The 17,852-nt window shown below is 37.2% G+C and overlaps 1 protein-coding gene across 6 annotated transcripts in view; it reads right to left on the reverse strand.

Annotated features, from left to right (window-relative positions):
• RICTOR (RPTOR independent companion of MTOR complex 2) overlaps positions 1 to 17,852 on the reverse strand; it is a 148,957-nt gene that overhangs the window by 73,864 nt on the left and 57,241 nt on the right. For all 6 annotated transcript variants that reach the window (XM_064271445.1, XM_064271449.1, XM_010588112.3 and 3 more), the window contains one exon: positions 6,573 to 6,670. In XM_064271445.1, the coding sequence (XP_064127515.1) occupies positions 6,573 to 6,670 (98 nt within the window). The remainder of the gene's footprint in view (positions 1 to 6,572; positions 6,671 to 17,852) is intronic.

Consider the following 17,852-nt stretch of genomic DNA (forward strand, 5'->3'; position numbering starts at 1 on the left):
AAATGGTAAATAAACTAAGCACTGTATTAAGCACTTTATTTTGTTTAGTTTGGAGTTCCTGGGTGGCGCAAATGTTTAACATGCTCACTGTTCACAGAAAGGGTGGTGGTTCAAGTCCACCTAGAGGCTCCTCAGAAGAAAGGCCTGGGGATCTACTTCTGAAAGAAAAAAAAAAAAACAGCCGCTGAAAACCTTACAGCGCAGTTTCACTCCAGCACACATGGGGTCACCATGAGTTGGAACTGACTCCACAGCAACTGGTAGGTACTGGTTTGGTTAGTTCATTTAATTCTCACAAAAATGCAATGAAATACACACACGTAAACATACACACACACATATACGTGTGTGTGTATGTATATAGAAAAAATAAAGATTTTATTAATACACACATATATATATATACGCACACACTGAAGAAGGACAAATACCTTCTAACGGTTACCAAGGGAAAAACGGCATTTCCATCAGGGCGGGAGGATGGGTAGGAAGGGCATGCAAAGGAGAACTTTCACTTTTTACTATATATTCGTCTGTACTCTTTTTTTTTATATTTAGCTTTACTACTGAAGATTATCGAAACAGATCAAAATAAAAGATTCCTTCAAAGCTTTTAATATATAAAATTAAATATAGGAAATATGAACCTTTAGAAATGTAAAATAGCTGCTATCAGCTGGCACCAGTGTCAGAGGAAAATATGAAAGCTACAAAGAAATGGTATTAAAAAAACTGGTCTTTAGATTATAAGCATGTCAGTTTTAAAAATAGAAAACTAAGATTATATTCATCAGCAGTCTTTTATACACAGTACTTTATCTAGTGAAATGATGTCAGAAGGCAAGCATGGGTGTGTGACATTCACATGGTTATAGGATCACATCACTAGCTTCCTCTCTTCATACCTTAAAAGGAGGTTTAATTCTCAAGACAAAGTTCACCCTGTAAAACATTTTAACCTCACTGATATACTTAATTAACGCTATCAGATAGGCTCATATTTAACAAAACAAATGCTAATAAAAACAAAGAACTCATACATTTAAAATGCAAAATCTCCCCAACCTAATACAATTCCATTAATTACCTGTTACATGGCAGCCATAGGGTCATTTTAGAAAAGTACAAAAAGAAACACTACATATATTCTGTGTTCAAGAAACTCACTTTAATGTGCTAATAAGCCATAACAAATAATAATAAAAGAACAGATAAAATTTAGTAAACATATGATAACACAGAGGAAGAGATCAACTACTAGCCTCCTGGTACCATAATTATTTTTCTTTCTCTTATTTTCTTGTCCTATGAAGCTATTCTTAGAGATTTCTGGGCATTTAAAAGTTTTATTCTATAAAAAAATAAACTTACAGATCTTACATAGGGAATACCAGTTCTGTAAACATTTATAAACCAAACTCTCTGACACAATGGAGTTCAAAGACATATCATTACATTCAATAAGTATTTATTGCGCCCTAGACATTTAGAGAAATTCTATAATAAAAGCTACAGACATGTATTTAAAGCAGGGGTTCTGAATTGAGGGTGATTCTGTCCCCCAAGGAACATTTTTATCACAACTGGTTAATGTGTGTGGTACTACTGGTATCTAGTGGATAGAGGCCAGGGATGCTAGTAAACATCCTACAATGCACAGGACAGCCCCACAACAAAGAATTATCTGGCCTAACATGTCAATAGGACCGAGGTTAAGAAATTCTGATTTATAGTAAAAACTTGCCAATCTGCAACTCAAGCTATTACATAACCTTACCTACTTAGAGTCAGCTAAAAAACTTCAGAAGTTGGCAAAAACAGATGCCCTGTTGAAAGCCACTAGCTGTTACAGAGCCATATTATGTGCCAGGCACTGTACTGGGACTTTGCTGCTGAAGGCAGTAAGATTATGTCTGGCACAAGAAATCCACCCAAGATTGCCTTGCCAGTTGGGGTCAGAGCTGGGCTGCAAATCCTCATCTGCTTGATCTAAAACTCATGCTTTTCCCATTACATCACTGAGTAGCCAAAACAGATTTTACCATGTCCAAAGTTCATGGACTTTACTGTGGAGACAGCTCCACAGACCCCTACTCAGGATTTAGTTCTTCTTCTTTTAGACAAGTTCTACTAAGTTTGGCTGTTTGGTTTTTCAATCCATTAATGATTTAGAACATCAAATAAAAATTCTATTATAAGCTGCCACGAGGGCCAAAGGAAGATACGAAAATTACGAAGAAATGATACATTAAAACAAAAACAATACAAAATCTCTATAAATGGTAAATAATATAATATTTTCAAAATCAATTCTGGTTATCAAGATCAATGGCCAAAAAAATCCCACTGCTGTCAAGTCGATTCCAATTCATAGTGACCCTATAAGACAGAGTAGAACTGCCCCACAGGGCTTCCAAGGCTGTAATCTTTACAGAAGCAGACTGCCACATCTTTCTCCTGTGAAGCAGCAAGTAGGTTTTAACCCACCAACCTTTCAGTTAGCAGCTGAGTGCTTTAATCACTGTGCCACCAGAGCTCCTTCAGGACCAATGGAAAAAAAGTTAAATTGTATTTGACACTCTATGTTTAAGAAGGCACATGGTATATAACTTAGGATTATTTTATCCAGTATGTCAAATGAAAAGGTTCAATCACTGCAAGGATTCATACAGCAGCTACATGCATCACCGTGTTAAGACTTTCTTTTCCACTTGGTTTTAAAAACAGAAAGGAAAAAAAAAGAGATTGTGACATTTGTAGGCTACATCTGACCTCTACTGTATATAATCACAGAATTAGAACTGATTGAACACTATAAATAAAAGATAAAGGGCTTCCCACTTATCAAATTACCTACTAAACAAGAAGTTCTGGTACTGAATGGTATAACATAAAGAAACTTACTAAGATTATGTGGTAATTTGTATATAATATATATGAAGGTTATACACAGTAATTTGCAGCAGATCACTGCTGAAAACAATGACAAACTTTAAAAAATCGAGCGCCCTATCCAGAAAGCCTTGCGTGAGAGGCAGTATAACACAGTGTTTGGGAACACAGGCTCTGGAGTCTAAATACCTGAACTCAAATCCTGTTCAACCTTCAGCAATTTACTTCATCATTCTATTTCTCAGTTCCTATCTATAAAAACCGAGACATGTCATTTTGATGATTATATGTAATAAGACACATAAAGTACTTTTGATTTGGTTAAGTGCTACAGCTGCTAACCAACAGGTCAGCAGTTCAAATCCACCAGGTGCCCCTTGGAAACTCTATGGGGCAGTTCTACCCTGTCCTATAGGGTCGCTATGAGTCAGAATCGACTCGACGGCAGTGGGTTTGGGTTTTTATCATGTAAGTACTCAATAAATGTTTGTTATTATTAATTTTAAAACTTTTGCCATGGGAAGAGAGATGAGAGCCATCATTTCAAGCCCCAGTCTAGTTCTACTAAAAAAAAAAAAAAAAAAAAATGAAATAATCATAATATTAAAAGGTACACTTTGAAATTAAAATATTTTAAAGAGGTTGAAGAAAATGATCCTTTAAACATTAGAGACAATATTAAATACTGTGGATTGTTTCATAAATGTTTATAGATAGCTTTTGTGTGTGAAGACATATGTAAGCTGCTAAGGGACAATATGGATGAAATTAAAAAACACTGGAGCACTAAGCCAAGAAACAGATGACTATATGAAAATAATTACAAAACAGCATCTGCAAGCATAAGCTGAAAACTAAGGGGTAAGGACGTACTACAGGTTATTCTGGAAACACTGAGTCTCTAAAATACAACTAATATACCTCCAAGGCTAAGGTTTTCAGGTCAGAGCTGAGAGAGACTGCTGCTCTGTCAGTTTTCCCCATCCCAAGAAAAGGAGAAACAAGGATGGACAGTGAGAGGAGAAGAGATAAAGAAGGAGGGCACACTGACAGTGTGAAGAGCTAAAGGTCTGAGGGGCAGGAAGAGGAAAAGAAAGAAGTAAAAATGAAAAGGGAAGAAGGGATAAGCTGGGAAGGAGGAGAAAGGGAAAGGAGAAAAGGAGGAGGAATCAGCAAAGGACAAAGAGGTGAAAGAGAGGATAAAGGAGAGACAGGAAGGGAGGAAGAAGAAACTGGGCAAGCACAAATCAAGAGGCAGAAAGACCAAGTGGAGAGAATAATTTAGTGAAAGATAAGAGAAATTCAGACACACACAGAGAAACAAAGAAATGGATGAAGGAAAGAAGGGACGGAGAGAGGGAAACCGGCCTTAACCAAGAGACCCTAGGAGCTAGACAACAATAAACAGAGAAGAAAAGGGAGTAAGAGAGGTGTCCATCAGTTTCCTAGAAATGGAGGTTTAAACCACTCCTAAAAGTTCCGCACCTGCACTATCCAATATGGTAGCCACTAGGCACAGGGGACTAGGAACACTGGAAATGCGGCTAGTCTGAACTGAAACGTGCTGTAAGTATAAAATATGCACCTGATTTCAAAGACTTACTTTGGAAAAAGGGAAAAATACCTCATTATGAAAATTTTATACTAATTACGTCAAATGATAATATTTTAAATATGTTGGAGTAAATAAAATATATTATTAATTTTACCTGTTTTTACTTTTTTAGATGTGGCTTCTAGAAAATTTAAAATTACTACATGGCTCACATTATGCTTCTATAGGACAGCAGTGCTCTAGATGTTCAAGGCTGCTTAAGGACCACTGGTGGTGCCAGAGTAAGGTAACGGAAAACACTGCCATGCTTATATCCATCCCCAACTTTCAGAATACTAGTTAGCAAGAGATGTGGATCTACATGTCTAGGTGTCCAAACCTGACCATGACAGTAACCATCAGTTAAAACAGGATACAGAGCACTATTAAAATTGCTTGTAACAATCAAAACTAGGAAGTAGTGAGGTTTATTTGAGTAAAGAATGGAGAAACTAAACTAGGAAATTTATTAGGAGAGAGTGAAACCAGGAGATGTAATTTATGACTTTGAAATATTTTGGGTTTTAAAGACTTGATATTATCTGACTAACACACTGAATGACAAAAAGGTATCTGAAGATTTCATTAGTCATAAAAACAAAAACATATACAGAAATTTTTGAAAGCCCCTTCACAATCACTTACTGTTTTTGAAAGTTGGTAAAAAAAAAAAAACACACTCCTTGCATTTTCTCATCCCTTATATAAAAATGTCAGAATATTTTAAAACTTTACTAAGGAAAAGTAAATGCATGTGTACTTACTTCCCTATTAATAAAAAAAACCTTGTTTTATATTTATTGGACAATGTCATTGTTGTTTTGTGTCACTGAGTCAATACTGACTCATAGCAACCCTATGGGACAGAGTAGAACTGACCCATAGGGTTTCCAAGGCTGTAATCTTTATGGGAACAGACTGCCCCATCTTTTTCCCCGCAGAGCAACTGTGAGTTCAAACCACCGAACTTTCAGTCAGTTATTAGTCAAGTGCTTAACCCCTGCACCACCAGGGTTCGTTTATTGCACAATACCACATCGGAAAAATAGTTTTGCTACATAGTGACTCCATGCTCTTTCCTTTTTACTTCTGTGGAAAAATATCAAATATATGCCACCCTCCAACTTATACACAGCAACAAAATAATTTTGAAAGGATTAAAACAGCGCCTCTCCAACTTTAATGTATACACAAATTCACCGGAGAATCTTTATTAAAATGTAGATTCCTACTGAGCAGACCTGGCCTAAAATAGGACATTTCAAACTAGCTCCAAGGGGATGCCAACACTATTGGTCTGAGAATTATACTTTGAGTAGCAAGGGGTTAAAACTTACAATTTTGACTGCAGTAAAAATGAAGCAGAACAATTTACATTTAGTAAGCTACAAAGTGAAAAAAAAAAGTTTACCCGAAAGGATCTATTGTGTTTTTCTATTTTATGGTATCACCTAAAATAACAGGCATTTTAGTGTTCCCAACAGCTGACTGTCCAGCATGACCAAGCTCAAGAACATGCCAATTCATGCATCAAACTCGAGAACTCCTGGCTGCTAGTAAACATCAGGTCAATATTTATTTGGGACTGGAGTCCCACATTTACCTTGGGTTATAATTTAGATCCAGATAATGGGAATAAAAGCATCATAGAAAGAGAGATGTTCTAATATTTCTCTGGGAATTATAGTTCATCTATGAGATGCAACATACACATGTATTTATGTATAAGCTTATTATTTATTGTATATTCTCAAGTAAATATGAGTGGAAAAGAGGCAAAAGAAATAAATCATTGGGTAAATAACAGTTAAGACTGGATTATGGACTTCTCAGCGATTTTTTTTTTCTTTATTCCTTTCTGAACCTACCAAGCTTTCTACAACAAACATGTTATGTTTTTATTATTTAAACATATTTTAAAATTTTAAAAACCTATGACAAAGTCCATGAGAAGTGGCAAACGAAAGTGCTAACACTGAGTGAACACTCAAGAATTTCTTGCTAATGATGGCTGAAAAACATTTAGAAGTATACTAAGGAATAAAGAATTTTAGATGACAATATTAAAAAGATTCAAGTTATTTACCTTAGTAAAGTTATTCAGATGGCCTAGCTTTCTCATATTTGACACTCCTTGCAATTTGGCCACATTTTGGAGAATCTCCCTTAAGTTATCAGAAGGTTCTGGAAGAAAAGACAGCACAAATTAATCTAATTTTAATACAGTATTTTCCTAATCAAACGTATAAAACATACAGTATATTAAAACTTCACGACTTTGGCTCTTGGTTTAAAGTCTTACTTTCTAACCCAAATCTACCAAGCTGACTTCATATTCCATCTGGATGACCCATCCAAGGACCTTCGTATCTCTATTCAACTCATGCCTGTGGGTCCAACGCTATATCATCACCTGGAATCACTCAACCATTAAATCTTCCATTTCAACATCCCAACTTTCATCACCAGCTACAATGTAGTAATAACAGAAACCAAATTTACTGTCCTGTCTGAAAACAACCAAAAAATTGGACAAAATATACAAAACAATAGTTTTAAAGACACTGGATATCAGGCAATAAAAAACAATGATCCCTGAGAGATGACAAACAAGTGTGCCCTACAATTGCCCATCTTACTGAGTTGACAGTGTTTCCAGGACATGGTACTGGAAGGAGAAACCCACATGGAGCCCAGAAAACTCCCTGAGTTGAAGAGACAAAGCAAAGAGTCTGGCGAGATCAAGAAGTACTGGAGAAGAGAGAGCTGCACTGAGAGAAAACTCCAAAGATCTGCAAAAGGACCCCTCGAGTATTCAGCAGAATAACTAATGTATACATGTGATGAAATTACTCAAGGCTAAGAAGAACCACTCAAAAGGATTAAAGGGAGGAGTACTCGCACAAGACAAGGACAAGAACACTGCCTCTTCCCAAGAGCTGACTGAAAAACTCCATAATTCATGGAGTATTGGTTAGAGTACTCAGAAAAGTCTTGGCTTATTTGCTGTGTGCTGTTGAATCAATTCTGACTCATAGCGACCCTATATGACAGAGAACTGCCCCATAGGGTTTCCTGGGTTGTAGTCTTTACTAGAGCAGATTGCCACGTCTTTTCTCCCATGGAGTGGCTGGTGGGTTCAAACCATCAACCTCTCTGTTAGCAGCTGAGTTCTTAACTGCTGAGCCACCAGGGCTCTTTCTTGGCTTAGTAGTGGGGAACAATCAGACTAAACATTTCTTTGATCCCATCTAACAAATCTTAAATGCAAGAATCAAAAGAATCAAACTGTTTAAAAGTAACTGGACTGTGTCGAAGAACAAATCTCAAGAACATTTAATAGGAATAGAATAAACATGAAGCACCCAATAATGCAAAATCTGGAGTCCCTAGTGGTACAAAGAGTTAACATGTAGGGCTGCTAATTGAAAGGCTGCAGATTCAAGCCCACCCAGAGCCACCTCAGAAGAAAAGCCTGGTAATCTATTTCCCCAACATCAGCCAATGAAAACCCTAGGAGCACAGTTCTACTGTGATCTACATAGAGTTGCCATGAATCAGAGCCCACTTGACAGCAACTGTTTTCTTAATTTTTTTACAACACAAAATTTACAATGTTTAGCATCCAGTCAAAATTTTCCAGGCAGGCAAAGAAAAAAAAACATGACCTGTAATGAGCAGAAAAGTCAATCAATTGAACCTGACCCCGAACTGGTACAAATGGTAGAATTAGCAGTTTTTAGAATTACAGTCCATATATTCAAAAGCTTAGGCAGAGAAATGAAAGGTATAAAAAGCATGCAAATTGAATTTCTGGAGATGAACACCACAATGTCTGAATGCAAATATAATCAACGGGATTAACCGCAGATTAGCCATTAGAGAAGGTAAGAATATTGAACATGAAAGCAAAGCAATGAGAACTATGCAACATAAGGAGAAAAAAGAATATACGGACAGAGCATTAATGAGCTGTGGGACTTCAAGCAGCAACATATGTGTAATAAGAGTCTCCGAAGTAGAGGAACCCGTTGCCGTTTAGTCAATTCCCACTCATAGCGACCCTATAGGACAGAGTAGAGCTGCCCCAAGGGTTTCCAAGGTGTGGTTGGTGGATTCAAAATGCTGGCCTTTTGGTCCAAATGCTTAACCACTAAATATCTGAAGAAATAACAGATGAAAACTTCCCAAACATGATAAAAACAGTAAGCCAACAAATGCAAGACTCTCAACAAACTCCATGCACAAGAAACACGAAGAAAACGAGATCACCACATCATAATCGAATTGCTCAAAATGAGTGATAAAGAAAATCTTAAAAGCAATTAGATAAAAAAGATAAATTACATACACAGGAACAAAGAAAAGGGTGACAGTAGAATGCTTACTGGAAACAATGCAAATGAAAAGACAGTGGAGCAACATCTTTAAGGACTGGAAAAAAAAGTTTTAAAAATGCAAAATCACTCTCAGCTCATTTGTACAAAATTAGACCACGAGCCACAATTAGCCTCATGAGCCATAGTTTGCTGATCCCTGGAATAGAGTTACAATTTCCTCAGGTTCCTACAAACCTTTAAACTACTAGTATATTCAGCATCCTATTCATTTAAGGAAAAAAAAAAAAAAAATACAGTATCACATTGCTGAAATCTTACTTTAAGGGTCATCATGACTTCCTGTGATACACTTATCTGTTGACATAAAACCAAGGAACTCTTTGTTTTGAATTTTTGTCTTCCACACCATTTACATTCAGCTTGTATCTGCCTACCTTCCCCATTCTGTTACAACGGGTTGTTAGCTATGACAACCAATTTAGTGTCAAATTACCAAGCAGACTACTCATCCCAAAGATTTCCAATCAGTGTGAAGCTGCTATATGCTGAACACTCATTTAATTTTAATATCTCCCACAAAATCTGGATGATGTCTTTTTTAACTTAAATAAAACTCAAATTAATTTTAAGTGATTCAGGGTATATCTTTACAACCAGGGACTCTCTGAGGATATCTGAAAATTGAAATGAAAACAGCCCACCTTGGGTGGGATCGAATCTCATTAAAAAGAATTTAGAGGGGCTTTTTTTTTTATTAAATAGGTCACTGTTAGTATTTCAGCTGCTAACCAAGAAGTCAGCAGTTCAAATCCACCAGCTGCTCCTTAGAAACCATATGGGCAGTTCTACTCTGTCCTACAGGGTTGCCAAGGGTCAGAATCGACTTGATGGCAATGGGTTTGGTTTTTGGTTTTTGTTAGTATTTAGATATTTTTTTGTTATTATAAACATTATCTGTTTGGGAAGGTTGAGGAAGAAAAATTTTAAGTGTGTCAATGATTTTAAAAATATTAAATTATATTTGAGAAATTTATTAAAAAATTTACAAACAACCCTTATGATAATTTAGGAGCCCTGGTGGCACAGTGGTTAAAAGCGCAGCTGTTAACCAAAAGCCTGGCAGTTTGAAGCCACCAGCCTACGGGGCAGTTCTGCTCTGTCCCATAGGGTCGCTATGAGTCAGTCTGCAGTCTCAGGGTTAAGGATCATTAAAGCCGGTGTGCAATTCATATGATGGAAATGTATAACTTAATCTTTCACATCAATTTATTATTAGGTTATCAGGCCTGAGCAAAAAGTGTACTAAAGTGAAGATATGGTTACTGCTGTCCTATGATGTAACAGGATTAACAGTTAAGATGATTAGTCTGAAAAGATACATTCCTCACAAAGGCTAGCAGATTAATTACTGCCTACTTTCTAGGTACAAATTGATCACAGACATTTTTTAAAAACAATAATCTTGTTACAAAAATAAAATCTCATACCTGAGTTCATTTAATCAACAAGTATTCAGTACCTCTTATGCTTAGGTACTGTGTTAGGTACTGGGAATACAGCACTGGGCATGAGCAAGATGAATCCTCCAATGTACCTCACATACCAGTGGAAGGAAACTGACAATCAACAACAACAAAACACCCCACAAATACACATGCACATAAACACACACAAAGACAGGTAATGATAAGCCAACGTTGGGTCAAATTTTTATCTATTAAACCGTGATATAAAATGAACATAACTCACTATAAGATAGGCATTACCAATGACAACCCAAATCAAAATGAACCACCCTTTCTCCCTTCTTCTCTTCTATACACCTTTCTCCTTTAAATAATTACCTGGAACTCCATACTATGTAAGGATTTCAAAGTGTTTCAAAATGTAGTTGCCTGGAGGACAGAATATGTTTCCTCTCAGAAGCTATGTTACTTTCCAGACTAGTTAAAAACAGTCTTAGGGCTATTTTAGACATGAAGAACTATTTAATGTTCATGTACTACCATGTTCCTATGGGAAACTGTAACTTGAAATATCAGATAAAACTTTCCCTGGTGATGAAAGGAGAAATTTCTGGTGTCTTCTTTACCTGCTAGATCATGAATCAGCTAACTTTTTCTGCAAGAACCAGATAGTATTTTAGCCTTTGTTGGTCGTAAGGTCTCTGTTGCAGGTACTCAAGTTTGCCATTACAGCATGAAAGCAACAATAGAAAATATGCAAACAAATGAACATGGCTGTGTTCCAATAAAATGGACCTCGCTCACAGGCTGTAGTCTGCCAATGCCTCCGCTAGTCAGGGGCCCATAGTTGGCACAAATGGTTTGCGCTCAACTGCTAAACGTTGGCAGTTTGAATCCACCCAGTGGTACCATGGAAGAAAGGGCACCTGGCAATCTGCTTCCTTTAAGATTAAATTAAAAAAAAAAAAATTGCCATCGAATTGATTCCTACCCATAGCGACCGTATATGACAGAGTAGAACTGCCCTATAGGGTTTCCAAGGCTGTAATCTTTATGGGAACAGACTGTCACATCTTTCTCCCGGGGAGTGGATGATGAGTTCAAACCACCAACCTTTCAGTTAGCAGCCAAGCACTTTAACCACTTCACCACTAGGGCTCCTCCATTAAGATTACAGCCTGAAAAAAAAAAAAAGGCAAAAAAACCCTATGGAGCAGTTCTACTCTGTAACACATGGGGTCACCGTAAGTTGGAACTGACAACATGTAGTCAGGAAGAATTGTGTGCAAACTGAGATCAATGTGGTTTTTGTTTTGTTTCTGCAAGGATTTGAGGAAACATGGGAGGGGGTTGAAAAAGAAAAACTTAAGAGGTTCATCTCTCCTTATTCTTCCTCTCAATGTTTTTAATTTAGTTTCTCCAACAAAGTCTACTGGTAATAGTGTTACATGAGAAATAGCGCTGATGAGATGACCCTAGGATATTAGTCTCTGAATTCTTGAAGTTTAGGAAACCCACGGCTGCACGAAGGAAGAAAACATTTTGTGCCTAGCTGGCTATGGTGGTCAACATACAAATACAAGAAAGCAAGGAAGTCCTAGAATTACAGTGACTCTTGTCCTCTTTTTTTGTAGCTTATTAACCTTATGCGTGTTCCTGATGAATATCTAAGGTGATGAAGTAACTGCAGAGAACACTAAATATCCAGAGATCTAATACCTGGGATTGTAGAGTTGAATACAGTTGAGTTAAATCACCTTTAATTTGATCCATCTGAAGGCACTTCCTGCCCTTCATTAGAGGAGTTGCCTACTCTAGTGATGACAAAACAAATATTTTTCGTTGCTGTTTTTTAACAGAACAGTGAAAACATAACATTGTATTACTCTCACATACTAATAACTATGATGATTAAGAAAAACAAACTACAGATTTAGAGGAGAAATCAAAATGTCAAGAAATCTATCTTGCAGAACAGAATTTCAAATTCTCATGGAATCCAGACTTTCGGAAGCCATGGGAGCTGTATGAACCCCTGAAACTATTGCTGTGAGATAATCTTTAAACCTTAAAACTGAAGTCTTCTTGAAACCAAACAATAGTTTAGCTTAACAAGTAGAGAATATCTTTCTTTAGCATTGCCCTCCTTTAGGAACTACCTATATGCGATCAAATTGACAACAGCAACTTGAAAGATTACACTGCAACCTTAGGGGGCAGTGAGTTTATGTTAATGGGGGAGGAACAATTTGGAAAAGGAGAGTGACAATGGCTGCAGAACTTAAAGAATGTAATCAATGTCACTGAATTGTACATGAAGAAATTGTTTTATTGATATATGTTCTGCTGCGTACATTCTAAATAAAAATACAAGTATTTTCTTGTCACTGCACTACCTTATATCTTTTTGTGAGTGAGCAGAATATGAAACTATACAGGCACACAGTTAACACTTAATTTTCTCCAAGTAGATAACACATGGCAATTTGAGGTTGCTTGAAAAAAAGGAAAGATAAATATCAAAATGTTTTCAAAGAAGTTAATGCCAAGTGGTAAAATTATTAATAAATTATTTTCATCCTTTGGAAGAACTGTATTTTCCAAGTTTTCTGAAGAAGCATAAGAAACACATACCAAATGAGAGTAACTCTGAAAAACATTAATTCAAACTGCATGATGTGACTGGGTCGAAACGCCAATCAAATCTGTTCTGGAATTTCCGTTGTTCACAATGTTATCAATAATTTGTCATGATCCACACAGTCGAACGCCTCTGTGTAGTCAATAAAACACAGGTAAATATCCTTCTGGTGTTCTGTCAGTTTGTTGTACTATGAAGTCTGGCATGTTGTTGTGATGCTGGAAGCTACACCATCGGTATTTCAAATACCAGTAGGGTCAACCATGGTGGACAGGTTTCAGCAGGGCTTCCAGGCTAAGACAAACTGGGAAGAAGAACCTGGCAGTCTACTTGTGAAAAAAAAATGGCAATGAAAACCTTATGAATAACAGCAGAACATATCTGGTATAGTGCCGAAAGATGAGCCCCTCAGGATGGAAGGCACTCAAAATACGACTGGGGAAGAGCTGCCTCCTCTGAGTCAACCTTAATGATGTGGAGGGAATCAAGCTTTCAAGACCTTCATCTGCTAATGTGGCATGACTCAAAATGAGAGAACAGCTGCAAACATCCATTAATAATTGGAACATGAGATGTACAAAGTTTGAATACAGGAAAGCTGAAAGTCATCATAAATGAAAAGGAATATATAAATTGATATATTAGGTTATTGAATGAGGGAGAAACAAATATAAAGACTGAGGGTAAATTATTAAAAACCAGAAGTATCCAATGTACATTGCTTCACAAATATCTAATTTTTCACTCCACTTAAAAGAAATCATAAATCAATAAATTATAGGGGTGAAAAATGGAAGACATATCATATAGAATGCTAATTCACTAACCCATACTCAAAGGTCTTATGAATATTGAGAAATAAATGAACACATAAAAGTTTAAAGCTCAAAAAGTCAAAAATGTTAACTTTCTCTAAGTATCATTCTTTATTGATTCCTATTTTGAACAACCTTTTTATAGCCAACTAATTATATGTTCAGAATGAAAGAACAGAGGGCTTCCACATACACACATAACTTTTGCACCTTTGTTTCTCAACTTGATATACTGTAAAGATTATAATGTTATTAAATATATTTTCTGTATCCTTTTCATAGTGATGAATTGAAAGAAATTTTTCAGGATTTAAAGTAAAGTTTTCCTAGAAAATAGAAAACAGCAAAAAAATAAATAAGTAAAATCACTGGGGTAGGACACAAAAAGCAAAAGAGCAAAAGAAAAAACTGACATATCTGGTTTCACCAAATTGAAAAATTTATTTCTAATTAAAAGATAATTAAGAAAATGAATAAACAATCCACAAAATGGGAAAAAAAATCACAGCACCTCTACCTGACAAATGACTTTAATAAAAAATGTCTACAAATCAACACTAATATGATAAACAACCAAATTTAAAAATGGGCAAAAAAGGTATGAACACAAAAGAAGGTAACTGAGTGGGCAGTAAGTATGAGAAAAGGTACCTAACAGCATTAATCAACAGAGAAATGCAAACAAAACCACAGAAATACCACTACATACCAACAAGAATGACTAACGCAAAAAGACAGACACCAAATGTTGGAGAGCAACTGGAAATCTTACGCATTGCTGGCAGAAGTGTAAAACATTACAACCTCTTTAGAGACAGCAAACATTTACCTTATTATCCAACAATTCCACTCCCAGGTAGAAACATATGTCCACAAATACACTCACACAAGACGATATATAGCAGTCTCAAACTGCAAACATCTCACATGTACATCATCAGAACCATGGATGAACAAATTGTGCTGTATCTACTGATCAGAATACTGTTGTGTTGTTGTTGCATGCCATCAGTTTGGTTCTAACTCATATCAACCCTAAACACAACAGAACGAAGCACTGCCTCGTCCAGTGCCATCCTTACAATCATTGTTATTCTTGAGCCCACTGCTGCAGCACTGTGTCAATCCACCTTGATGAGGGTCTTCCTCTTTTCCGCCAACCCTGTACTTTACCAAGCATGATGTCCTTCTCCAGGGACTGATCCCTCTTGACAACATGTCCGAAGTATGTATGACACAGTCTTCCCATCCTTGCTTCTGAGGAGCATCCTGGCTGCACTTCTTCCGAGACAGATCTGATCATTATTTTGGCAGTCCGTGGTATATTCAATATTCTTCACCAACACCACAGGTCAAAGGCATCAATTCTTCTTTCATCTTCTTTATTCACTGTCCAGTTTTCGCATACATATGAGGCGACTGAAAACATTATGGCTTGGGTCAGGTGCACCTTAGTCTTCAAGGTGACATCTTTACTTTTCAACACTTGAAAGAGGTCCTTTGCAGCAGATTTGCCCAATGCAATGCGTCTTTTGATTTCTTGACTGTTGCTTCTGTCGGTGTTGATTGTGCAGCCAAGTAAAATGAAATCCTTGACAACTTCAATCTTTCCTGTTTATCAAGATGTTGCTTACTGGTCCAGTTCTAAGGATTTTTTTTTTTTTTTTTTCTGTATGTTGAGGTGTAATCCATACTAAAGGCTGTGATCTTTGATCTTCATTACTAAGTGCTTCAAGTCCTCTTCACTTTCAGCAAGCAAGGCTGTGTCACCTACATAACGCAGGTTGTTAATGAGTCTTTTTTCAATCCTAATGCCCTGATCTTCTTCATACAGTCCAGCTTCTTGGATTATTTTCTCAGCATACAGACTGAAGAGGTATGGTGAAAGGATACAACCCTGACGCACATCTTTCCTGACTTTAACCCACTCAGTATCCCCTGTTCTGTCTGAACAAATGCCTCTTGATCTACGTACAGGTTCCTCATGAGCAAAATTAAGTGTTCTGGAACTCCCATTCTTTGCAGTGTTATCCACAATTTGTTATGCTCCACACAGTCAATGCTTCTGCATAGTCAATAAAACACAGGTAAACAACCTTTTTGTATTCTCTGCTTTCAGCCAGGATCCGTCTCACATTAGCAATGATATCCATGGTTCCACATCCTCTTCTGAATCCGGCCTGAATTTCTGGCAGTTCCCTGTGGCTATACTTCTGCAGCCGTTTTTGAATGTTCTTCAGCAAAATTTTGCTTGCGTATGACATTAATGATATTGTTCTATAATTTCCACATTCAGTTGGATCACCTTTCTTGGGAACAGGCATAAATATGGCTCTCTTCCAGTCAGTTGGCCAGGAAGCTGTCTTCCATATTTCTTGGCATAGACCAGTGAGCACCTCCAGCGCTACATCTGTTTGTTGAAACATCTCAATTGATATTCCATCAATTCCTGGAGCCTTGTTTTTCACCAATGCCTTCAGAGCAGCTTGGACTTCTTCCTTCAGTACCATCGGTTCCTGATCATACGCCACCTCTTGAAATGTTTGAATAACGACTAATTCTTTTTGGTATAATGACTCTGTGTATTCTTCTATCTTCTTTTGATGCTTCCTGCGTCTTTTAATATTTTCCCCATGGAATCTTTCACTATTGCAACTGGACGCTTGAATTTTTACTTCAGTTCTTTCAGCTTGAGAAACACTGAGCGTGTTCTTCCCTTTTGGTTTTCCATCTCCAGCTCTTTGCACATGTCATTATAATACTTTACTTTGTCTTCTCGGGAGGCCTTTTGAAATCTTCTGTTCAGTTCTTTTACTTCATCAGTTCTTCCTTTTGCTTTAGCTGCTTGACGTTCGAGAGCAAGTTTCAGAGTCTCTTCTGACATTCATCTTGGTCTTCTCTTTCTTTCCTGTCTTTTCAGTGACCTCTTGCTTTATCCAAGTATGATGTCTTTGATGTCATTCCACAGCTCGTCTGGTCTTCGGTCGCTAGTGTTCAAGGCGTCAAATTTGTTCTTCAGATGGTCTCTAAATTCAGGTGGGATATACTCAAGGTCATATTTTGGCTCTCATGGACTTGCTCTGATTTTCTTCAGTTTCGGCCTGAACTTGCATATGAGCAATTGATGGTCTGTTCCACAGTCAGCCCCTGGCCTTGTTGTGACTGATATTGAGCTTTTCTGTTGTCTCTTTCCACAGATGTAGTTGATTTGATTCCTGTGTGTTCCATCTGGGGAGGTCCATGCGTACAGTTGGCATTTATGTGGGGGAAAAAAGGCATTTGCAATGAAGAAGTCTTTGGTCTTGCAAAATTCTGCCATTTGATCTCCGGCACTGTTTCTATCACCAAGGCCATATTTTCCAACTACCAATCCTTCTTTGTTTTCAACTTTTACATTCCAATCACCAGTAATTACGAATGTATCCTGGTTGCATGTTTGATCAATTTGAGACTGCAGGAGCTGGTAAAAATCTCCAATTTCTTCATCATTGGCCTTAATGGATGGTGCGTGAATTTGAATAACAGTGTTATTAACTGGTCTTACTTGCAGGCGTATGGATATTGTCCTGTCATTGACAGCGTTGTACTGCAGAATAGATCTTGAAATACTCTTTGACAATGAATGCAATGCCATTCCTCTTCAAGTTGTCATTCCCGGCATAGTAAGTTACATGATAGTCTGATTAAAAATGTCCAATACCAGTCCATTTCAGCTTACTAATGTCTAGGATATCAATGTTTACGCGTTCCATTTCATTTTGGACGATTTCCAATTTTCCTAGATTCATACTTCGTACACTCCAGGTTCTGATTATTAATGGATGTTTGCAGCTGTGTCTTCTCATTTTGAATTGTGCCACATCAGCGAATGAAGGTCCAGAAAGCTTTACTCCATTCATGTCATTAAGGTCGACTCTACTTTGAGGAGGCAGCTCTTCCCCTGTAGTCTTTTGAGTGCCTTCCATCCTAGGGGCTCATCTTCCAGCACTATATGAGACAACGTTCCACTGCTATTCATAAGGTTTTCACTGGCTGATGCTTTTCAGAAGCAGACTGCAGGGTCCTTCTTCCTAGTCTGTCTTAGTCTGGAAGCTCAGCTGAAAC

Source organism: Loxodonta africana, chromosome 2, assembly GCF_030014295.1.
Source record: "Loxodonta africana isolate mLoxAfr1 chromosome 2, mLoxAfr1.hap2, whole genome shotgun sequence".
NCBI classification, from domain to species: domain Eukaryota; kingdom Metazoa; phylum Chordata; class Mammalia; order Proboscidea; family Elephantidae; genus Loxodonta; species Loxodonta africana.